This window comes from Dromaius novaehollandiae, chromosome 14 (genome assembly GCF_036370855.1).
Source record: "Dromaius novaehollandiae isolate bDroNov1 chromosome 14, bDroNov1.hap1, whole genome shotgun sequence".
In the NCBI taxonomy this organism is placed as follows: domain Eukaryota; kingdom Metazoa; phylum Chordata; class Aves; order Casuariiformes; family Dromaiidae; genus Dromaius; species Dromaius novaehollandiae.
Genome location: NC_088111.1, coordinates 19,935,375 through 19,959,350, shown reverse-complemented (window position 1 = coordinate 19,959,350; position 23,976 = coordinate 19,935,375). Strand labels below are relative to the sequence as shown.

The window sequence follows — 23,976 nt, the reverse complement described above, 5'->3', positions numbered from 1 at the left end:
TCTTTAATACATCTTTGCTGCAAAAACTGAACATAACTCAGTATTTCCTGAGCACAGCTGAACAAGTCATGATGCTTCATGAGTATCATTTGGCATTTTTAGATAAATTGTACTCTTTGTTTTTTTTTTTATGTGCTATTTTTTATGGGGGTCTGTTTTGAAGCATTAGTAAATCTAGCAGCGTTGTGTTTGCTGGTGTTTTTGCTGATTTTGTAGATGCTGGTGTTCAGAAGAGGAAGTAGCAACAAAACAAGCAAACTGTGTTAGTTTCAGAGTCATTAAAATAGCAGATATTAGAATTAAATGTTTTTTATAAGGAGGACAGAACTGGGAGGGACAATTTACTCAAGTTCTAAAGGGGGTAGGAAGTAATTGCCAGGCACTGTTTAATGTTTTCCTTCCGGTATGACTTTTATTTGCAATAATATTTGGAGTATGATTAAAACAAACTTGGTTTCTTTTGGGTCGACAGTGTCGGTCCACAAATTATTCTTCGAAAGCAAGTGTAAGTATTCCAGAAAAAAAGTAAAACTATGGAAAGTCTTGCTATCCAGAACTGTGGGGAGTGATTTGCTTCTTCCTCTAGTGCATCCATCCATGTTGTCATAATGGGATCAATAAAAAATGAGCACTTTTTCTTAACCGTCAATGGAATTATCTGGTGCTTTTTGTTTCCATTCTCTAAATGTCTTTGCTCCATCCCTGTAGAAATGCAGCTGGGAGTTGTAAACTCGCTGAGGTGTGTGTCTGAACTGAGCTCCTTGCGGTGAACCGATGGGAGAAAATCAATCACAGCACCTGACTCTGCAAATGAGAAGCCCCTTCAAAATTAATTTTTAAAAATTTTTAAATACATTGGGCATTTTAATGCTTTTTAAATGGTATATGCCAGTTATTTTAAGATGCCTTTAAAAAGACAATAAGGCTATGCTGAGTTCTTTCATTTGCCCACTCATTTCTCCTCTTTCATAGTTAAGCTTATAATGAAGCAAGGGTAGTATTTGTATTATCTGCTTTCAGTAAGTCATTGGAGTTTGTTCTGTTTCTAAGGCCACAGGTACAAATTTGATTCATATGAGTAATGTCTTTTCATGTAGGAAGCCCCATGCTGACTTTAGTTAGCTCCCCCAGAGATGCGAAGCTTCATCTTTGTGCATCTGACTGCAGCATCTCGGTAGGACTGGCTATGCCCAAACTTTGATGAAAAACACAAATGAAGAAACAGAGTCCAGCAGAGAGATTCTCTTTCTGCCATAACTGCTTTTGGTGCTCTTTGTAAATATTACAGATGGAAAATATTCAAGTTAGCGGCCCCCCAAGCTGCATTTCACTCAGCAGGATGTGCTTGGTTTTTAAAACATAACTGCCTCTCCGAGTCTGGTTAATAAAAGAAAAGAAGTGCTTTATTTAATTTGTGTTTTCTATTTTTTCTGCCTCGGTGTAAGAGTTTCCAGCAACATACAGAAGCAGGGGCTGGTGCACAGAGCGCTGTGCAGCAGGAGGACTTCCTCCACCCCGGGGGATGCGTCTGGCACGTTGAGTTGCAGGAGAGGCATCACGAACGGCCGAGACGGTGCTGCTTAGCTGGATGATCCGCAGTTGTTTAGGGGGTCCATGAACCACAGGCTGTACCACGCGCGTTAGATGAAGCGTTACTTTTACTGAAGCCATCCTCTAGAGGCTGCTTCTCTCGAGAGAGTAATACAAATATGCCTGGAGTGCTTGTTCTTCCCAAACACCTGCCACCGGTTGGTTGTACTTGTGGATTTGCTTGTACTGCTGAACAAGGTCATTTCAATCTCTGTTGCGTTTAGTGGCTAGTTCTGCCCTTCCGTGGATGCTACATGAAATGTCTACCGCTGGCTTATTGGAAAAAATAGGGCCTGCCTGGATGCCCTCATGAGAGCTCCCTCCTCCCATGAAAAATGGGAGGACGTGACCGCGCGTGCTAAGCCGTCTCCTCGCCAAGGAGCACGCCGTCCTTAGCAGTGCCCCCGCCGTGCAGCCTCTCCCCCCCAGCCCGCTGCAGCGGCGGGGCTCGTCGCTCAGCGCACCTCCGCGCACCTGCGGTTTTCCTCGCTTGCAGCCGCGCGCCCTTCCTGACGCCCGGCGAGGTGGCAGGTGAGACCGGCCCTGGTGCAGCAGCAGCAGCAGAAGGCGGCTGGAAGAACCAGCCAGAAGAAAGAGCACTTGGGTCCCTGTGCCCAAATGTTGCTGTTCGATCTCTTCAGTGAGACAGAGAACGGGATGTGCTGCAATGCGTTTGCCTGAAATGCTCTTCCTCCCTGAGAAGACAGAGGATAATGTGAATTTTTAATACTGTGATTGCTGTTCTTTCTTCTCCAAGTGTAGCGTGTAGCTGTGTACGTTAAGAAAACCCGAGTAAGTTAGCTGATTTCCAGTTTTCTGTTGCTTTGATTACTTCGAGATTGCAAAATAAGACTGAGTAAGAAGTTGTGAAAGACTTAATCTTTCCCTCAATTTCTCTAAATTAAACCAAAACAGCAGTAGCAAATCCAGGAATCCTATTAAAGATGACCTACATAGTGGGAATAAAATTGGGCTTATACCCCCTTTTGCTTCCTAACATACTGTCAAGAAATCCGTGAAATATTTTTTTAATGTGCATTTTTTATTGTCACTTAAACGTAGTTCCTACCCACCTTGGGCGTGATGCTCCTGGATGGGGATCGAGCAAACCGAGGGCATTTCAAAAGCCAAGAGAGTGAAAGCTGAGCAAGGGAGATGTGACGGGGATTTAGGCCGTGGCTATAATTAAAGGGGTTTGTCAACAGAGCTTTAGCACAGAGCGCTTCCAGCAAACCCCTGAGAGGAGATGGAGATTATACCAGGAAAATAGCTTTTCTGTTGGTGGAGCTTAAACCAGTCTTGCAAACAAAGCAAGTTAAACTGCTTCTCCTCTAGGGCTGTTGCTCAGTGCAGTCCAATTGGTTAGGATTCTTTTTTTCTTTTCTTTCCTCACTCTGCAATGACATAGTTATTCTGCAGGATGTCTCAACAGCAAGTCTGGCCTTCTCGAAATCCGTAAAGCAGATTGTTCGACATTTATTAGCGACTATTTGAATGTTTTATTGACGCTTCAGAGAAAAAATGCGTAATTAAAAATCTAAAACCTTGTACACTATTAGAATTTAATGAAAAAGTAAATATATAGCCTCTGAGGTATCCAGCAAGTCCTTTTAAGAATATTGTGGAAGACGAGTATTGGCATTTCTGATAATTGTAGAAAATATTGCTAGAAAAACAACCATAGGGGAGCTCTTATTGTAGTAAATCTGGACAGCAGAGAAAAGAAAGTTAAAAGCCCGGTTAAATATTAAAGACGCTGCAGAACACTGAGCGCCGCAAATCAGACACGGCTAAAGCATGTTTATATCTTTAAATGACTACAGATATGTAGGAATGAAAACTGACTCATTGTTCAGAGGAATTTACTGAGCACTAACAAAAGTGGGCAGGAATAATAAATGATGTAGCCCTTTAGTTATTTACAGGGAGAAGGCGAAGCTCACACACATAATGACGGGTCTTGTGTTACTGCTATTCCCACTAAAAGTAATAGGAGATGTGTTCCTCTCATCCTGGGCATACAGCAGAATACTACCTATGCTGTTTTATGTACAGCATTTTAGCAAATCAAAGTGATATAACATTACTGTGCATTTAGTTGCATCTGTTTCTCCAGAAATTGTATCTAAAAATGGTTTTCCCCAGAATCTGCGCCTTTTAGAATACGATGGGGTTTTACTTTGTTAAATTAAAATTATTGAGACTTCTTGTACTGCAGTCTTCAAAGAGATGGATCATTTGCTTTACTGCTAAAGCTGGAGAAGTCCTCTGCTCTGCAGAGTGCTGTTATTTGTAGGGGCAACACTTTCCACCGTTGCAGAACGCAGGCGTCTTTTTATCCCCCAACTTTCACTGCTTTAAAAACAGGAGATTGCAACACGCTGAGTCTGTCGGGACCCAGCGTAAGGAGCGTTTTGCATTGAGACCAAGAAGCAGCCAAGATATGGCTGGGAGTAAAGCGCCCTGCTGAGTTTTCGGCTGCGCTTCATAGTCTGACTTAGCTCCTGAGGCCTCCTCTTGTTCCATAAAACATCCGAAAGGAAGATTAAAGCAGTCTTCGCTTTATTTCCTCCTCTCTTTCTTGCTTTGCAGCTCCGAATCTGGGCCTAGGATTCCCTAATGAAGTTTGGCAGACCGTTAGTGCATAACTAACTCATTTTCCAAAGCAGGCAGAAGGCTGTTGGGAGGCTGGGAAGTGATTCCGCTGGGCTCTGCAGCTGGCATGACGTGGGGTGGTATTTCTATTGCAGAGTCGCGCAGTTGCTCGAGTAGCGAGTCTTGTTCTCCCTGCTCAGTGGGACAGATTTACGCTTTAATTACTGGACTAGTTAGTGCAGACAGCTCAGAGCCTGTTGTTTTATAACTGACTTGTGTTTGAAAGAGTGCTGGGCTGTGTTGTAAGAACTTTTTTTTAAGCAGAATACATAAAATGAGCAAAAAGAGCATATGGCGTGATTGCACGCATGTGTAATCTCTAGGAGGAGAACGACTGCAGTGGTTTTAGCTTCCCTAGATTTAGCTGTTTAGGAGTAATGTAATGAAGCTCAGTGCGTGGATTTTTTGGATTTTTTTAAGGTCAAGATGGATTTGTTGTAAAATTAGATAGTTTTAGTATTCTACTCGTTGTAAGCGTGATTATGCTGGATTTTAGACTTGGTTTACTGTAAGGAGGATGTTTGCGATTAACGAAACAAATCCTGTGTGTTTTTTTGATCCATATGGATTTTTTTTCATGAATTTGTCTTAGGGAGCGCTGTTAGAACCAGTTCATTTTCTGAGTCCATATGTAGTATGGATTGCGTGTCATTATTGCAACTGGATAGTCTTTTGTGCAAAAAAATTCCTGTGTCCATATATAGCACAAGAACTAGGTTTGCTTAAATGTGCTCAGAGATTTGAAGGTGGTATTCACTTTCCAGGGATCCTGTTTGGCTTAACTGTTTCATGAAAGCAACCGCAACTGCAATCATGTATAATATCAGCCTGGATCCACTACAGTGGAGCTAAATTGAATGTTTCATATGTTTTGCTCTTCCATCTGCTTCTTTTTGCTCTATATGATAGTAACGAATGTAGAGAATTACTGAAACTGCCAAGCCCAAAGGGGCATTTTACAGAAACCATAACCTGAAATGAGGTATTTTTCTGCTGTGTTTTCATCACCCCCTGCAGTGTTTTCAGAAATGAGTACATGATGTAAAAATCTTTCATTCGGCCCTGTCTCCTGTGCAGGGATATCTAGGTTACTGCGTGTACACTTGCCACTTGCTTGTTGCTGATGAGAGCTAGCAGCAGAATGATCCTTTCCCTCCCTTCTTTGGTAAAAGCAACCAGCCAAGCCTTTTCTTCCTACGTATAAGGTTGTTAAATTGTCTGCTCTGAGAATCTCTGCCTATCTCCCTTCTCACTCCTTTGGCTCCTATATTAGAGTCTTTCCCAAGTTCTTGGCTGGGGCAGCTCACCATCTCCAGGAGCTGAGGTTGCTCTGGGCTCCCCGCCCGTTCCTGGCTCCCAAACCAAACCAGGAGGGAAGAGGCGTAGTGGGAGAAAAGACTTGAGAAAAGTTGGCTGCAGTAGATGGTTTCTGGCCAAGGGGAGGCTCACTGGGGTCTCTTCCTGCGAATTTTCATGAGATAGGGAAGTTTTACTTCCCCATGGCTACAGAGCCAGCCCATCTTTTCTTCCTTTTCATTCTCATGCTGACTTGGGCTCCAACTCAACTTATGAAACTGAATAAATAAGACTTTTCAGGATCAGTGGTTAAAATTGTATACAATCCCTATAGTCTCTTCTCGTTCAAAATTACTGTAGTTTCTGTGATTGTAACTTTATCAGTTATCTAGCGCTTATTTGCATTTTTCTAACCTTTCTAACCTCTGGTCCAAGCTCTGGGAAGTGGATTGTGGAGGTGACCATGAAGTCTGATGGTTGTGGGCAAGTTTTCTACAAAGTTTACCCGCAACACGGATTATGCCTACAATTACAAAAACTGAACTATAGTTGAAGCTTTCTAAAACTGCTCTAATAGAAGAATCAACCTGAAGGAGGTTTCTGACATATGTCGTTATAAATATATGACTATGAAATAGAATTTATCTTCTTCCCCCTTAAATTAACAGGAATCAAAAATCATCCTGGCATGAGAAAGAACAATATTACTGAAGGTGACAGAATTGCACTGGCTTATGTAGCTTGTATGGGACTGTAGTTTATATATTATTATACACTAAATACAGTTAATATTTTCTCTTAGAAAACATTCTGTTCAACTTGATTAAATGCTATTGTGCTACTTCCAGTACTTTAAAAAAAAATCATATTTCCTGTTTTGTAATTTATTCTCTCAATTTTTCATTTCCGTGAGGGAGGAGAGGAAAAGTCTTACAGGGAAAGCACGTTTTACATTTATTCCTTACCCTTGACTTTTTCTCTGCTTCTTCCCTATTCAGAAGTTTATAGAGTTTGAAGATGCCTTGGAGCAGGAGAAGAAAGAACTACAAATCCAAGTGGAACACCTTGAATTTCAGACTCGACAGCTGGAGCTGAAGACCAAAAACTATGCAGATCAGAGTAAGCCAAGTTGTGCAACAGATATGATTATATAGATGGCTTTCCATGAGTGTATACTGCTACTCTGAAATATTTTTCGTTTGTTTGTTTGTATTTTAAACTAATGTGTGCAAAGCCTGGACTCTCCAGCTATCCCTTACTTTGGTAGGAACTTCTGAGCCATCTAAAGGATGGGATGTATCTAACGCTGATTTGGTAGAGGCCTCGTTGTTTCTCCTGTGTGGAACATGCTCAGTCTCTCCAGCTGCAATATTTGGGCCACTGGTGAAGCTTCAGAACCTGGTTTCCAGTTTCTTTCTCTGAACAGAAATACCCCTCCCTTTTTTTTTGTATAAACTATCATGTTTAATTTTTTTAAGGCTACTTCCCTCACATGCGTGGCTGTGTTTTGTTGGCTGAGGTTACCATCAGAAGTAATTGGTGTTTTGTCTAGTATTCCTGTTCCTCAAATAGCCAGAGGAGCCCACCAAAAGCATAATTTGAACTGTCATCAAGCTAGCACATTTGTAGGACACCAGTCTACTGCTGAAGAACTCTGCTTCTAAACTGTCATTGCACTGTCTGGTCTGCTCATCTTGGGAACATGTTGGTAACCATGAAATGAGTTTGCAACGAAAATCAGATTCCATAATGTGCATTACTCTGTTCCTGTTTGTTTTGCTCAGTACGTATGAATTCATTTCTAACAAAACGTGTCTATTTTGTTGTATAAGCTTTGTGGAGCCTAATGTGTATGTGAGCTGACGGTTGGAATCTTTTCTTGGTAGTTTCACGACTGGAGGAACGTGAATCGGAAATGAAGAAAGAATATAATGCTCTGCATCAACGTCACACAGAGGTAGGCTGTCATCTCATTTTTTTCTAAAAAGCAAACAAACAAACAAACAAAAAACCCCGACCAAACAAACCCAAAAACCAAAAAAACCCAAACTCTTAGCCCATGTGTAAAATCATGTCAAAGAATTGAGCTTTACAATACTAGTGATGACTATAGCTTCTGAACTTCTGGAACAGTGCCCCGCTACCCCATGTCCCGCTGCCAACTAGCCTCCAGGAGACATTTTTCATTATTTTTGGATACACTCTTCTGTGGACCTTCTGTTACGATATTGAGCTTAAGTCATCTTTTGACCCTATTTTCTGTCAGAGTAGTCCATTCATTTATATCATCAGCTTAAAAGAATAGCAAAGACAAAGATATATGCGAAAGAGAAAGGGAATTAGAAATGGATGCTGGAGAAGATCAAGCAATTGAGATTTTTTTGCTCTTCTGTTTGGCTTATGGATTTTTCCCTCTTCGCAGATGATTCAGACCTATGTGGAACACATTGAGCGATCCAAGATGCAGCAAGTTGGCGGAAATAATCAAACTGAGGGAAGTGTACCTGGGAGAAGGTAGGGCCATAACCTCTCCATGTAATGTATACCATCCAGGAACTTAAAAGCTGAGTGCACGTATTTGAGAGCAAAAGAAACCAGAACAGGGATTTTTCCCTGTGGGCATGGATTGTGAAAGCTTACTTGTAATGGGCTATGCTTAAGTTGTAGGTAAGTTGTCTAAGGCTGGGTGAAGAGGAGCTTTGTTATGTATTCTGTTACAAAGCTTAGGCCTGGCCATGCTACTGTTGTTATGGGCCTCTGGAAAAGTAAGTTTTTATTTTCAGGTGGCATGTAAAAAGTTTATAAAATGATTGGGGATGGCAAAGAGCATACAGTTGTGTATGTGCGTGTGTGTGTGTTTTTGTGTGTTCGTGTGATAGAAGGCAACAAAAATGTAGCAATTAAATGCATTAGCTCATATTTTATTTCTTCTGTTTCTTCAAGGGAAGATTTCTGTAGAGTCAGTCATCTGGTAGATCTCCTTATGCCCAAGAAGGTGATATTTTCCCCCCCATTTTTGTAGCACCAATCCAGTAAGAATCAGCCTTTTTTTAAAGAACGAGAGCAGTAGGAAAGAACTTCAGTGTGTAAAATCATCAGTCCTTAGGTCGAATTTAAAGCAGAAAAGTTGCAGTTGCATTGATTTCAATACAGATACTTGTGATTTTAACCAGTGTGTGAAGAAACCAGATGCTTTCTCTGTGATGAGTTTATATACTACTAACAATACCCATGGGATGAGAAATAACAAAGGAGAAGTTCCAGAAATATTGGTTAGAGAAGTAATAAATCACATAACATGTAATATTAATCTACTCAGATCAAGTAGGGTCTATTAAGTGACTCAGCCATAAGAAAGATGTTCTCTGTGGGAATTCTTATGCATATCAAATTATTATTTGTGTTAATCATTACATGCTAATGATATGATTAACACTATTATGACACTCTCTAGCCCAGAAAGTTTTAAACTAAAACAGTAGTCCCTGAGGGAACAGTATTGACCAAGTAATGTGCTGAAGAAAAGTCAATCTTTTTGTTCTTCTTGCTTGTTCTTTTTTAACTTTTTAACTTCTTCTGGCCTTGAGCAATATCAAAAGGTTTTACAAACACATTGACCACAAGCCATGGGAGCTGTTGGTCTAAAAATAAACAAGAGACAGTACCAGCAGCTCAGGAATACTCAGAAGAGATGACCAGATAACTACGTTTTCTCTGGCCTCTCATAAAATGCATCTGACTGATCTTGGCTAATATCTCTGAACTTCATTCAAAAATAAATCTTCAGAGAGCATTAGGCTAAGAAAAGGAGTAGGGATGGCATGTCAGAGTATACACAGGAGGCAGCATGGGAGAAGACATGAGGTTGGAAATAATGGAAAAAATAGGTAAGCAGAAAGCCGTGAAGGTTTTTGAAGGGGAAGCAGTATTATCTGACAGGAATGGTGAAATACAAAAAGCATCGAGCAAAGTTTTGAGATGAAGAAGGAGTAAAATTACTTGAAATTAAGAATAAAAGAAGATAGTAAGAGTAAAGGACAAATAAGCAAGGCTACTATAGTACCTCGTATTTAGGTCTGTGACATTTAAATACCAGTGTGTCAGTTGCCTTTGAGGTAATGTAGTTGAAAGGAATTTTCAGGTCCTGACATTAAAAAAAAAAACAAAAAACAAAAAACACTAAAGCCCTCTGTCTGCTATGGCTTCCTTTTACTGGATTAGACTGCTCTGGAACCAGCTGAACCCAGATTGCCAAAGTTTTGACTGTGTATTGTAAATGAGAAAGGGAGAGAAAAAGGGACCCCCTGTGAAAGAGGCTTGGGGAGGAAGAGAGCAGTAGAAGGCATGTGTCTTCAGAAACTTTGGTAAATAGCCTGGGACTCCTGCCAGATCCCCTGCAGCCTTGATATTTATTCTCTAACTAGCACATTGTTTTCTGCCAGAGCAGCATGATTTGAATGGAAGGCAGGAGACCCTACTAGATTAGGAAAGAGCCAGTCTCTGGTTTGGTACTGATGACATACTTGTGCTCACTAACTACAAAAAAATCCACACTTGAAGCTACTGCAGTGCTGTGTGGCTCTGCTAAGATGCCTGTGCAAGAGTTCTTAGATGCTCCATGGTAGGGAGCGAACAGGATAGACTAGATCGTTTCAGGTGGGTGGGAAATGCCAGCTAGATTGAAAGATGCAGTTATTTTACGGGAAGAATAGCCGTGCTGGTGTCTGTGTTTATCCTGCTGCTATTTCTGTCTCAGTTAGGGACTGGGGGAGCTGTGAGCTTCAGAGCAGACATGACACATCGTGGCTTGAAGTTAAATGCCAGTTTATTTTCACATTTCTTTAGTTCTATAGAGAGAACATCAGCCTACTGCCATTCAATAGGCAGAAACGTTTTAACAACATCACAAGGGCAGAAAGATCACAGACTTAAACTGTTTTCCCCTCAACTCAGAGGCAGACTGACTCATCTAGTTTTTCTCCCACATGTTCTCTCCGCTTTACAATGCGGTTCTGAATCAGACCTATAAGGAATTGGTTCAGGAGGCTTCTGAATAGGTCTGGATGAGCTCCTTTTAGCCACTTATCCAAGGATTTCAAAGTTCTAGAACTGATCTGCGCACGCCTCCTCTGCAGAACTGGTTTTCAAAAATGAACAGTTTTACCTAAAACTGAAGCAACTGATGCGTGATCCATGCTCCCCCTCTCTTCCAGCTCTGCAAGGAAAAATACAGGTTTTAGTCTTTTGAGTTAGTGTCTATTTGCTGTTTCATCACCACCTGTAATAATTAGATACTTTTGTAGCTTTGACTACAAGAATAACTTGGGGCTGGAACATGCTGGTATCTCAGAGAAAGAGCCTGCCTTTATTCTGAATCAGTTAATGTGATTTGTGTATTCTCACTGGTGAGGCTACCAGAGCCTTTTCGCAGAATGTCCGTAAAGGAAAGAAAGCCACAGCTGTGTGTAGATCAAGGGAGACTGTACCGTGGGGTCACAGAAGAGTTGAGGTTGGAAGGGACCTTTAGAGACCAGCTAGTCCAACCCCCTTCCTCAAGCAGGGTCACCTAGAGCAGGTTGCCCAGGACCCTGTCCAGACAGCGTCTGAACATCTCCAAGGAAGGAGACTGCACCACCTCTCTGGGCGACCTGTTCCAGTGCTCAGGCACCCTCCCAGGGAAGAAGTTTTATATTCTGACAGAACTTCCTGTGTTTGTGCCCGTTGCCTCTTGTGCTGTCACTGGGCACCACTGAGAAGAGTCTGGACCCATCCTCTTTACACCCTCCCTTCAGATATTTATACACATTGGTAAGATCCCCCTGAGCCTTCTCTTCTTTCTCCCGGCTGAGCAGTCCCAGCTCTCTCCACCTTTCCTCATATGACAGAGGCTGCAGTCCCTTAATCATCTCAGTAGCCCTTCGCTGGACTTGCTCCAGCAGCTCCATGGCTCTCTAATACTGGGGAGCCCAGACCTGGGCACAGCACTCCCAAGTGTGGCCTCACCAGGGCTGAGCAGAGGGGAAGGATCACTTGCCTCCACCTGCTGGCAACGCTCTGCCTAATGCAGCCCAGGACACTGTTGGCCTCCTTTGCCACAAGGGCACACTGCTGGCTCCTGGTCAGCTTGGTGTCCAGCAGCACCCCCAGGTCCTTCTCTGCAGAGTTGCTCTCCAGCTGGTCAGCCCCCAGCCTGGGGTTATTCCCCACTCCCTAGGTGCCTGGGGTTATTCCTCCCCAGGTGCAGGACCCTGCACTTCCCTTTACTGAACTTCATGAGGTTCCTCTCTGCCCATCTCTCCAGCCTGTCGAGGTCCCTCTGAATGGCAGCACAGCCCTCTGGTGCTTCAGCCACTCCTCCCAGTTTTGTAGCATCAGCAAACGTGCTGAGGGTGCACTCTGTCCCACCATCCAGGTTATTGAAGATGATGTTGAACAGGATTGGACCCGGTATTGACCCCTGGGATACACTGCTAGTTACTGGCCTCCACCTAGACTTCGCACTGCTGATCACAACCCTCTGAGCTCAGCTGGTCAGCCAGTTTTCAGTCCACCTCACTGTTTTCTCAACTTGCCCATGCTTCATCAGCTTGCCAATGAGGATGTTACAGGAGACAGTGTTGACATGGTTTTACGCAAGTCAAATCTTAACCAAAGTCAAGATAGACAACATCCACTGCTCTCTCCTTATCTACCCAGCCAGTCGTTCTATCAGAGAAAGCCGTTAGGTTGGTTACGCATGATTTCCCCTTTGCGAACCCATGCAGACTACTCCCAACCACATTGTTCTTCATGTGCCTGGAAATGAGTCCAGGAAATGTATCCAGGATTAGTTGTTCCATCGCCTTTCTAGGGACTGAGGTGAGGCTCACTGGCCTTAGTTCCCTGGGTCCTCCACTTGCCCTTTTTGAAGACTGGAGTGACATTTGCTTTCTTCCAGTCCCCAACTGGAAGCTCACCTTTCCTGATCACCATGACTTCTCAAAGATGGCTGAGAATGGCCTTGCAATGGCATTGGCCAGCTCCTTTATCACTCATGCATGCATCCCATGAGGACCCATGGACTTTTTTGTGTCCAGTTTGCTTAAGTGATCCTTAACCTGATCCTCCTCTACCAAGGGAAAGTCTTTCTTTCTCCAGACTTTCCCCTCTGGTCCCTGGGGCCTCGGATTCTGAAGGCCAGTAGTAAAGACTGAGGCAAAGGCGGCATTCAGTACCTCAGCCTTTTCTGCGTCCGTTGTCACCAAGGCCCCTGCCCCATTCAGCAGTGGGCCCCCATTTTCCCCTAGTTGTCTTTTTGTTTTTGAGGTATTTGCAGAAGCCCCTCTTGTTGTCCTTGACATTCCTTGCTGGATTAAACTCCAGATGGGCCTTGGTCTTCCTAGGCCCATCCCTGCATACTCAGACAATGTCCTTCTGTTCTTCCCAGGTTATCTGTTCCTGCTTCCACATGCAGTATACTTTCTTTTCATCTTGAGTTTTTCCAGGAGCTCCTTTTCCATCCGTGCAGGTCTCCTGCCCTCTCTGCTCAACTTCTTGCTCACAGGGATGCACCGTTCTTGAGCTCGGAGGAAGTGATCCTTGAATATCGACCAGCTTTCTTGGAACCCCCTTCCCTCTAGGACCCTCTCCCAAGGAATTCTTCCAAGAGGGTCCCGAAGAGGCCAAAGTCAGCTCTCCTGACATCCAGGGTCATGATACTGCTCTTTGCCCTTTTCTCTCAAGATCCTGAACTCCACCATCTCATGGTCACTGCAGCCAAGGTTACCCTCAACCTTCACATCCCTAGCCAGCCCTACTTATTTGTAGTACAAGGTCCAGCAGAGCATCTCTCCTCGTTCACTCCTCTCAGACTGGTATCAGGAAATTGTCACTGATGCTCTCCAGGAGCCTCTTGGATTGCCTGTGCCCTGCTGTGTTGTCCCTCCAGCAGGTATCGAGGTGGTTAAAGTGCCCCATGAGGACCCGGGCCTGCAAATGTGGAGCTACTTCTAGCTGTCTGTAAAAGGCCTCATGTACTTCTTCCTGATCTGGTGGCCTATAGCAGACACCCACAACAGTGTCACCCATGTTAGTCTGCCACTTAATGCTTACCCAGAAGCTCTCAGTCAGCCCGTTGTCCACCCCATGGCAGAGCTCCATATGTTAGAGCTGCTCTCATGCAAAGGGCAACTCCCCCCTTCCCCTTCCTGGCCTGTCCTTCCTAAAGAGCCCGTATCCATCCTTTGTAGCGTTCCAGTTGTCTGAGCTACCCTGTCATGTCTCCGTAATCCTAACAAGATCACAGCCCTGCAAGGGCCCACAGACTTCTGATTCCTCCTGCTTCTTTCCCATGTGGCATGCATTAGGGCGCAGGCACTTCAGGGAGGCACCCAGGTGTGCTGATACCTGCTGATGCAGACAGTGGTTTAGAATAATAAAAATAAGTACAAAGTACAGCGTTTGGTGTCTGCCAATTGCTCTGGCCATTTCCTGATTGAAGGCTATGATGAACTCAGTATCCAAATGGTTTGTCTAAAATATAAAAATCTATTAGCAAAAAAAGATAGCAAAAGATAGATGATAATCTTTCTAGGCAAATGGGACAGGCCTGATGGGTGCAGAATGCAGGATAAGACATGGCAAAAAGAACCGGTAGTTTGTAGATGTTCTGAATACAAGAGCAGGTGTCATTCATAAAATCTCCTTTGTGTCCCACTATTCTTCCTCTTTCTCCTCTCCCGCTGGTGGTCTGGGAATTTAACACGTTCCCAGAACCCGGGCTGATCTTGTGTCACAACGTTAATGGGATAAGGATGTTAGGCTTGTTCCTCTTCCCACGTATCCCTCTGTAAATGAGAATATATCTGTGGAAGTTCTTCCACCGTAAAAGTAATACAGGCGAAAGCGTGCTCAGAGCCTCCCTGTTTTAAATGGTGGCTCTCAGATGTATCTGCCAAGTTTGGACTGCATGGTGGAAATTGATTTTAATGAGATTTCCCTAAGTTTCTAATAAGCTCAAATTAATTGTAACTTCATGCTATCGTTCAGTGAAAGAGAAGCGCAGTGAAAAGCATTACTGGTCGTATCTGCAAGACCACCACTCTCCTGGGGTGAAGGGCAAAACTTTCATCAGCAGTTGCCTCTCTGTGCTAGAGTTTGTGCTAGTTTGTGCTAGGCAGTTTTTTGTGGATTTAAGTGTGACATATTGCTAGTCTCCTGGGAGAGGGGAAAAAAAAGAGAAGGGCTATACATTGTCTGTCTGTCAAATCCCCTGACAGGGCTTTGACCTGAATTTGTATGAACAACCAGTGGGAAAGAGGGCTTTTTCCTTCATTTCAAGCTTTGCACTGTTCCTGTGTGTGTGTGGCTCCGTGTTTGTATTAGCACAAGCGTTTCTGCTGGGTGTGTGTTTCCGTGTCGCTACGCGGCTGCGTGTGGGTGAGCACCAGCGTTTGTGCATCGTGGTGCACTGGTGCGCAGTGCGGGGAGATACGGGCATACGTTTCTCACAGCCTTCCCGGGTGTCTGTGTGAACGCTTTTGTTCGTTTTCATCCATGGATGTGCTTGGGTGTGTTTTGTGTGGTTATACTACATGGGTACATATATGCACAAGCCCACGGGGGCTCTAAGTATGTTTGCCTGTCACTTAGAGAAACGTTTGTGCAAGAACTGTTGGGGTACACGGGTGTTTCTCGCCATCGGAGAGGGGTGAGGAGTGGGGTGTGCACTTGTGCACTGTGTGAGTATGGGGGCATGGTACACCGTGTCGATGGAGGGCTGCACGTTTGCATGACCTTTGCTCTCTAATGGTTGTTTTTTTGTCTCGCTTCTTGTGCGATTGCTGCTCTGTTTTGGCTGTTATGTTTGTCACTGCAGTCATCGCCAGTCATGGAGGAAAAGGTAAATCCTATTGCTGCATCTTAACTTTGTTAATCTTCGTTTTGGAGGTTGTGGTTGAGCGGCAGCGGTGTTGGGAATGTACCGTACCGGCCCGTTTGCCATCTCTGCCTACTGGTATCCGTGTTAGACTTGCTCGTACAGGTGACAGTTTGTTGGGCTGATGCAAGGGGAGCCGGCAAGCTGCTGTGTTAATATGTCAGGAAGAAGCTTGTGTGCTCAAAAGCAGATGCTGAACTTTGATCCCAAAAGCAAATCAGTCCTGTGCGATCAGATGTTTGTATTTCCCATTCCTGAAGGTTTAAAGGTCTTTTCTCCCTTAGGCTGCCACACAGTACAAAGCAGCCATGTTTTCTGAGCAGGACAGAGATGCACGCTGTTGTTGGTGACTCTCAGAAGGCACTTCTGGCTTTGGCCTGCGCAATGAGTCCTCTGCCCTGGGCCTACAAAGAGAGCAATTCTCATTTTCAAGTGTTGGCAAACAAACAGTTTGGTTATGTTTTATGACCTTTAGGATGTTGCTGCAAAAGCATCCTGATCCCATGTTTTGGCTACTGTAAACCTTTTTTTGAGGAGTTTGACATTTGCCATATAAACACAAGGCAGAACTAATCAATTTTTAAAAGAGTCCCTCTATATGGGAAAGAATTTGGTTTATGAAGGTTGCTCCAAAGGGCTGTAGTGAGCACTCAAAATTTAGACTAGCCTTGAGGATACTCTAAACTACATTAAGACCCGATTGGTAAAGTCAGCCCCAGGGCTGGAAAGCTACAGTTATCTCTTCTCCAGTTTGTGCCCTTCCCCAGGAGATAGAGGAAGGATGGGAAAGTGTTTCCAAAGCAACTCGGCAAGGAAATTTTGAAAGCAGTTTTCAAAGCTTTCCTGAAGATCCTGCAGATTGTCACTGCTGAGACTGTGCGCCTCTGTGCCTTGTTCGGCATGGAGTGTAGAGTTCCTGCGTTCACTGTACGCTGACTACCGCATCCCCTTCCATCCTGACTGTGTGCGTGTTTGCATAGCAATGTGAAATTAAGCTGTGGATTCCCCAAAGAAATCTAGCAGCGATTACCTAAAGAGGAAATATAGTTTAATATTTCTGTCAGCATGCGTATGAGATGGCTAGATTTTTAAGAAATGGCAATGCAGTGAGTTTTGTTAAGCCATCCCAGCATAGCAGCAAAAAAGTATTTATAGCATACTGTTAGGTATTCTCTATGCACCATTTATTTTGCAGAAAATAAACTCCTTTTAGGAATGTTTTAGAGAGTTACAGGAGCTTTTCTCCACCTACCTTTTCCTCCACCTGTGAAGCATGACTCCCTTAGGACCATCATTCTAACCTGAAAAAGAGGAAAGATATGAAACTAACATTTAAAGCAGCTCTAAAACTGGCTTAAAATACTTGTTTTCCTTCCTGAGCAGAGTGATTCCTTTAAAAAGGGATCTTTGGGACTTTTGGGCCATTATATCTCTGATCATAAAACTAGGAATCTTCCCTCTTCGTGGCATAAAGCTCCAATTTATAGTTTCGAATCTTTTCATGGTCTCTCACATCTAATTGACTAGAGCTTATTGTGGGCTTTAGATCAGTATGGTGACAGGGGTGAAGATTTCATATTAGGGGAAAAAAGTTTCCCTAGTAAGTTATTTAGAAAGTAAAATACGTTTGCAACTCTTTAATGTCTTGGAACGATAGCAGTAGGATCAGGAGAGGTAGGTTAATAGTAAACATAGCAAGACAGAATAAATATAGTTTGTCACTAATCTGTCATCATGACATATTAGGAGCAGGTATAAATGGCAGGATAGAGATAATTAATCAGTATTTAAGCAAATGATCATGGAGTATTTTCTATGACTGCAGTGACTGCTAATTTCACAAAGTAGCAAGCACCTTACAGGCATTCCTTCCAAGTGGAAAGGCTAAAAGGAAACTGATAATCCCAATTATACGTGAATCTGGCTTTGAATCTGTTGAACAATGATTGTATCTACTCTGTAAACCAAACTAAGCTTATTCAGGTTGTCTGATTAGTGATCCTTTAAAATGCACATTTACCTGCTGCCTTTGTAAGAGGATTTTCTATGAAACTTCCATGCATGAATCTTTAGGATCTTCAGGAGAAGGTTTAAATGCAGATTCTTAGGAAAAGCACATCCCAGGTTTCCTTGCTGAGCTACACAGGGAACGCTTTTCTGCCCTTTCTGCCCATCACAGATGGGCCACAGCAAGCAATTACTCCTCACCATGAGCTACTCTGGCATGTCAGCACAGTGCCTTGGGTCAATGAGAAAATGAGGAGCGAAGGGCTGGGTGTTTTGATTTTTCTGCACAGACATTTTCTTCTATTCACACTCCACCTCTTTCTCTGTAAATGAGCTGGCCCTTGCATCAGCCTCTGTGTCAGTGCGTTTGCACAGGTCTCAGGGGTCTTCGGTTTTGTTGCAGTCGTTTTCATGCAAGGTCACAAGCGGAGCAGTTGTAATGGTGGCTTGGCCAGGTCTCAGGAGAAATGATCTCTGTGTCCAGGAGCAGCATCCCACAGCATCGACATGGAGCCCCACCGAGAAGGGGAATGCATGTGCATTTGAGGGGAGACTCTTCACTCCTGCCCTGTTCCTGGTGCATTAACTCCGACAAGCCTATCTGCTTAGTTTGATTTTTAAAGTCTCAATATTGATTTTTTAGGCAAATCTGTCCACCTTTCTCACAGCCAGACTTTTTTTGCATAGCAATTAGACCAGTGCTGATGATCATTAAGGAAAGATACATTAAGGTCTAGTGCCACTAATTCTGGTGTACAGATAGGAAGATTTTACCTCTTTCTGTACCAGTAAGTGGGAAACTGAGCAAAGGGGGAATAGACCCATAAAGGAATTGGTGAAGTATCGTTATTGAACTCCTTTGTGGGTGCCTGTTGCACAGAGGATCAGCTTGGTTTGTCTCTGGAGGACCACTGGAACCCAGCTAGTGGAGGCTGCTGAGATCTGCTAGGCGGATGTCTGCTCCGGTCCCTGCAGGCCTGCTTCCCTGGCACAAAAACTGGTGCTGGTTTTGGGTTTTGGCCTGCTGCTGCAGCCTTTTCCACCTCCACTACTTGCTCTAGATTTTCTCCCACTGGAACTTAGTCTCAAAATCTGTGCCAGCTGATATATTCGCAATCAAACCCAAAGCTAGCTGGTCACCTACAATTGCCAGAAAAAATGAGAGGTGAAGAAAACATCGTTACAGACATCTGGCCATGTGACTGATATGTTCATTTACATGTTTGTTTATACCATGGATTTTGAATGGATTATAACATGGATATGGAGAGGTGATCAGAGGGTGCAATTGTTACTTTTTTTCCTTAATACATGAAGTAACCTGGAAGTCTGATTTCTGCTGTTGGAGCAAACCAGATTTGGGATATACAGAAGTGCCATGTAGGTGACACTCACTTCAGCCTCTTTCGTGACTCAGTGATGAGATCTCTAGGATCTATGGGTGTCAGCTGCATGGTATTCACAGAAGGGAGCTGTTTGCTTTGGCTTATTTTTCTACAATGCCTTCCGTTTCTCAGAGGATATATTGACTTAAATTGCCTCACGGTCCCTTGCACTTTTTCATTCCCCCAGAATCTTTCATATTGACCGTGAAGTCAGTTGTGTCTGTTGTGGTCTCTTGGCCCCTTCCCCCTTCTATAGGCTCTGCCCAGGAAGATGTACAGCTCTAGCAATAGCCACCATGGGGCTGAATAGACACCACCATGGAACTGTGGGTGTTCAGAGTCCACACAGCTATTGAGTGAGGGGCAGGAGTGCAACTCAATTTCTGGTGACTAATATTTCACATGAGCTGGTGTGTGGTTTCTTTTCTATAAGAACCTTGTGAGTGGCTAACCGATTGCTTCCCCTTCTCTCTCTGTGTTTCTCTGTTTAGCAGGAAGGAGCGTCCTAACTCTCTGAATGTCTTCCCCCTCGCGGATGGAATGGTACGTGGGCAGATAGGGGCCAAGATCGTCCCAACACTGGACCACTGGCACCTGAGTGACCTCGGCCAGCTGCAGTCCAACTCCAGCTACAAGGTTTTATAGACCACCACGGAGCAAGGGTTTCCCACTCTCCAACTGTCAATAGCATCCCATGTTCTCATTAAGACAGAGACCAGTCTGTGTCCATAACCCTTTGCAGCCTCTCCCTCCTGGGCGTCTGCTCTTTCTAGTAGCCGTGCTGTAGGCGGGAGGCTAGCGTTTTGCAGGTCTGACGTGTGGTGGGGGAGGGATTTAACAACTCCTCATGCTTCTTGTCACCTTCTCATCTCAGTGTTAATGCCTTTTGCTTGGCTGGCCCCAAGTGGAAAGGAAGGAGTTAGGGATTTAAGGAAATTAAATCCATTGCTTTTTATAGCTCATTTGGGAGGGGAAATGGTGGAACCTTTCCACCCCCCCTGTTTATAAGAGCAATACTTCTGCACTTCAGCTGGGACCAGGCACTGGGTTGCATTTGCTCTCCAGTGTTTGTCCTTTCTGACTGATCACAGTTTTGGACTTACCATCTTCAGTAAAAAAGGGTCCTAATCCTATCTGAATACCCAAGTCTTACACTGCACTTTCAGATATTTCATTTCCTCACTTAGTCTGTTGCTCTAAACTTGCACTTGTCACCTTCAATACGCTGCCTTCTGCACTGCGGCTTGCCAGAAACCTCACAGCCTTGCACCTGCGCTGAAGCAGCTGGATTGTCCTGCCTATTGCTTGTGATGCTCTGCTCTACCTTTCAGAGACTATATTGAGCCCAAAGGCCCAGAAGTTGTACTCTTAGTTGACGGTTCTGTGCATTTGTTCACATTTTAGACTATACATGGTGACTAATATCTCACCAGCTCAGAGTCCCACCAAATTTCTGTCTTCGAATGATGTTCCAGAAATCCCCTGTGACAGGCCTGACAGCCCATAGCACATGTTCCCAGCTCTGCTTGCGGTATGTCCACCGATATCCCACAGTGCCTGGAACTGCTTCCAGGTCTGCTTTAAAAGTGTCTGATAGAATATTCTGTCCCCTGACTGGAATTTGTAGAACATCAGGTGTTTCATATGTCTCATATTAAGGCAACCTAAGAGGAGACTGTCTTCCTCTTGAAAAGTTACAAATCAGTAATCCTGTAAAATCCATTAAGATAGTAAAGAGAAAGAGAAAAAAAAACATGTTGTTATGGCCATTCTGCATGTCTCCAGACTATACTAATAGCACTTTGCCCTGGGGACTCTGCAGAAGGTACAGCACAAGTAATGCAGACAAATTCAAAAAGGTACGCAGAACACGAAGCAGCAACTCCTCTTTTTTAACTCTACCTCTGGAAAGCAGCCAGGCCTAGCACAGCACAGACCTTAGCACTGCATCAACCCTCTGCTGTTGCAAAAGTTGAAAATCTAAAGGTATAACGTGGGCATAAGCAAGATCCGTGGAGAGGATGGAGACTGTTCTTGGAACCCAAAGTTTGCTTTAGCGTTAGAGGCACGCAGGTTTGGGAAACATAGCATCTCACAAAATGTCCATCAGGTCCTACAGTAATTTCTGGAGTGCGGTTCCTGAAATTAGGGAATAGCAATGCCATAGTGCAGTGATGTAATCAAGGAGTGGGAAATGAAGACATACTATGAACATCTTTCTTCAAGCAGGATAGTGCTATGCCAACACAGCACTGCTACAAGGACGCACAGCAACCAAAAGTTACAGAGACCACGCTGCTTCCCGTTCTGGAGTTAGCTTATTTCTTGGGATCTCCGGACGGTGCTATAGTGTATGGTGTAAACACACCCCAGAGCTCTCTATTGATCAGGCGTGTGTGGCAGGGGTTAGCTTTCAGAAGCTGGGGTTAGATCCATCTTCCACAGACTTGCTAAGGCTTAATTCTTCTAGCTGCACCATTGCAGAGTCTCTAAAAGCTTTTCAGGAAGTGTTGAGTGGTACTCAGCAGTAATTCAGTGTCTGCACTGCAGGGGAAGACGACAGGAATTCAGATAAATTAAATGTTTTGATTTCCATGTTCAGGTAATGGGTTACTGACTGGATCTCTTTGTAATCTGTTGTCGGTGGTGTCAGGCCAAAAATCCATTTCTGGTTACAAGAGAACATTGTGCAGAGGTACTAGTGCGCTGCTCTGGGTATTTCTGACAGGTAGTGCTGGGCTCGCTGTTGGTGCTTGTTAGGTAAATTTGGGAACCGGGCGCTGGCTTTAAGGAGACTAACTAATAGGTGCGGTTGGAGTGCTTGGGCTGTGGAAAACTCAGATGGATAGTGTATTACGGTGGCTTTCCTAAGAGTGTGGAGCAAACGTATGAACAATTAAAGGGAGTGATTGACTGACTGACTAGATTTGCAATTTGGAATGGAGATTTTCCTCCTGCAAACTTCTTACACGCTCTCTGACTGAAATGCTGTTTCTTAAGTATTTTGCATGGCTGAAATCTCAGCATTACTGCTGATGTGCTCCTCTTCTCTTCTGCAGCAGCTCTGATATTTCGCTGACATCAGCTGTATACACATAACTCACCTTCCCAAAGTGTGTATCCTGAATCTTCTGACTAGTTTTCCTTCTCCAGGGGTGATACTGTAGTTACCATCTTAAGTGTCCTTATATACTTATTATTTACTATTTTTTGTTTTGGTTTCTGTCATTATATTATTTTATTTTTATATTCAGTTGTACCTTTATTTTATGTAATGTTTTGGAGATGAAAGTCTTTAACGTTTTTGTTTTTATGTACTATGCTTTCAGTGTTGTAACCATACAATTGTGGCTACTCATGGTGACATGTGACTGCTATGAATGTTGGGCCTTTGCAATGCATTTTGGAGGTCACTACTACACATTTGATGTTTAGGAGGTTGACAGGTATGGCTGTAGGTAAGTGGTGGTTATGGAGAGTCTTCTTTGGGTGAGCTATGGGTTATGGAGAATGCCTCCTCGGCTGTAGAGGAGAGCTGCGGACTTAGTAGAATATTTAGTATTAATAAAGCACTCAGGAAAATGGAAAGAAGATTCAGCGAAGTCCAGTAGAGCTTCTGGATTGCTAAGAGGAGTGCCTTGGTAGTATTTACAGTCCGAGAGTGGATTTCTCCAAAGCAGGCTAGTAGGTATATGAAGGACATTTTATAGGTAAATGTAAAATTCAGATGTATAACCAAAGGGTAGGCGTAAGATCAGAGCGATTATATCACTGGTGTGTTTTGGGTGAGGGGAAGAGTGTGTCAGTAAGTGAGAGGTTGCGGGGTGTGTTTCTGATACAAGTGTCGCTGCATAGACACTGATGATACAGCGTTTCTGAATGACATCTAGTTCCTAAGAATAAAGAAGGACACTGGACCCAGCTGGGTGTCTATTTTACAGCACGAAGATCCTCGCAGGCTGTGGTTATCCTGTAGACGTAGAGGGGCTACAAGAACATCTCTGAATCCCATACAGGAGAAGTTTTGTTTGCGGGAAAGAGGTTTTACGATTAATTGTACTTCACACTCGGTACTCTTTGTCCCTTTGTGAATTAGAAAGCACAGCGGGCAGATTGCAGTTGAAGTAGCACAAGGCTTACTGGGTCATATTTGTTCTGGTTTGATATTTTTTTCTTTACACATTAGAAAAATAGCTCCTGGAACAGAAATATGAAGTAGAGGTGGGAAGTGTGGTTTTCACATGTAGCAGCCTAAGTAAAATGTCCCCATCTCAGTTTTGATGCTAAAAATCAGCAAATGTGCAGGGAGATGATTTGAAAGTCCATGCGGGAATGTGGGTGTTGTTTGGACTGACAATCCAAGAACAACATACAAAAAATGTGGATCATATTTAATGGTAATGTAGTTTAATAAAGCTGTCATTGCCAGTATAAAGGCACAGATGCAATGTAAAACCTTTGACTTCCATAGTGCAATGTACAGCAGGATATTTTAAGATCAAGCACACAGAGGACAGTCTAATTAAAGGAATATGTCCAGATTAAAAAAAAAAATGGCTGCAAAGGGTTAAGTCACCATTTTTTAGTCTTCTTTCTCATCCCATTTTGAATTTTTTTGTCACGGTGTGAAGTTGTTATTAGAACAACATAATGCAACTTCCAAATTAGTGAAGTGAAACAGCATCACAGCCTCAAGGCTGAGAGGCTTGAAGCAGCCTCTGGGCAGAATCAGAAGCTTTCTATCAATTGCACAGGAGAGGAGAGGCAAGTAGTAAAGATTGTAGCTGAGTCTGCATGTGCAGCTACTGAATGTCATTGCACCCAATTGCAACTCATTATCACGTATAACTCTGAAAATTTGTTTTGTCATCTCCCTGCAGGCAGTAATTAGAGTGGGCTGCTGTGAAGAACAGGGAGATCTCATTTGGGTCTGGGAGTGATTACTCCATTGGTTAGGAAGTTAATTGCTGGATCGTGAAGCAGTGCTGCTTTAATTGACAAACAAGGGTCACAGTGTAAAACGCTGGCAGAGTCCTGAAAGCCTCCCCTGTTTTTCAAGAGGTGGTATTGCGAGAAATGGGGCTGTCATGTCTGCAAATCTGAGACCCATTTGTGCACATCTCACAC

At 43.7% G+C, this 23,976-nt stretch overlaps 1 protein-coding gene across 30 annotated transcripts in view; it reads left to right on the top strand.

Annotated features, from left to right (window-relative positions):
- MAPK8IP3 (mitogen-activated protein kinase 8 interacting protein 3) overlaps positions 1-23,976 on the top strand; it is an 83,604-nt gene that overhangs the window by 18,359 nt on the left and 41,269 nt on the right. For 13 of the 30 annotated variants that reach the window (XM_064520620.1, XM_064520640.1, XM_064520627.1 and 10 more), the window contains exons 2-6: positions 6,540-6,660; positions 7,428-7,498; positions 7,964-8,055; positions 15,398-15,421; positions 19,341-19,485. In XM_064520620.1, coding sequence (XP_064376690.1) covers positions 6,540-6,660; positions 7,428-7,498; positions 7,964-8,055; positions 15,398-15,421; positions 19,341-19,485 — 453 coding nt within the window. The other 17 variants (XM_064520639.1, XM_064520638.1, XM_064520636.1 and 14 more) reach the window with 8 other exon arrangements.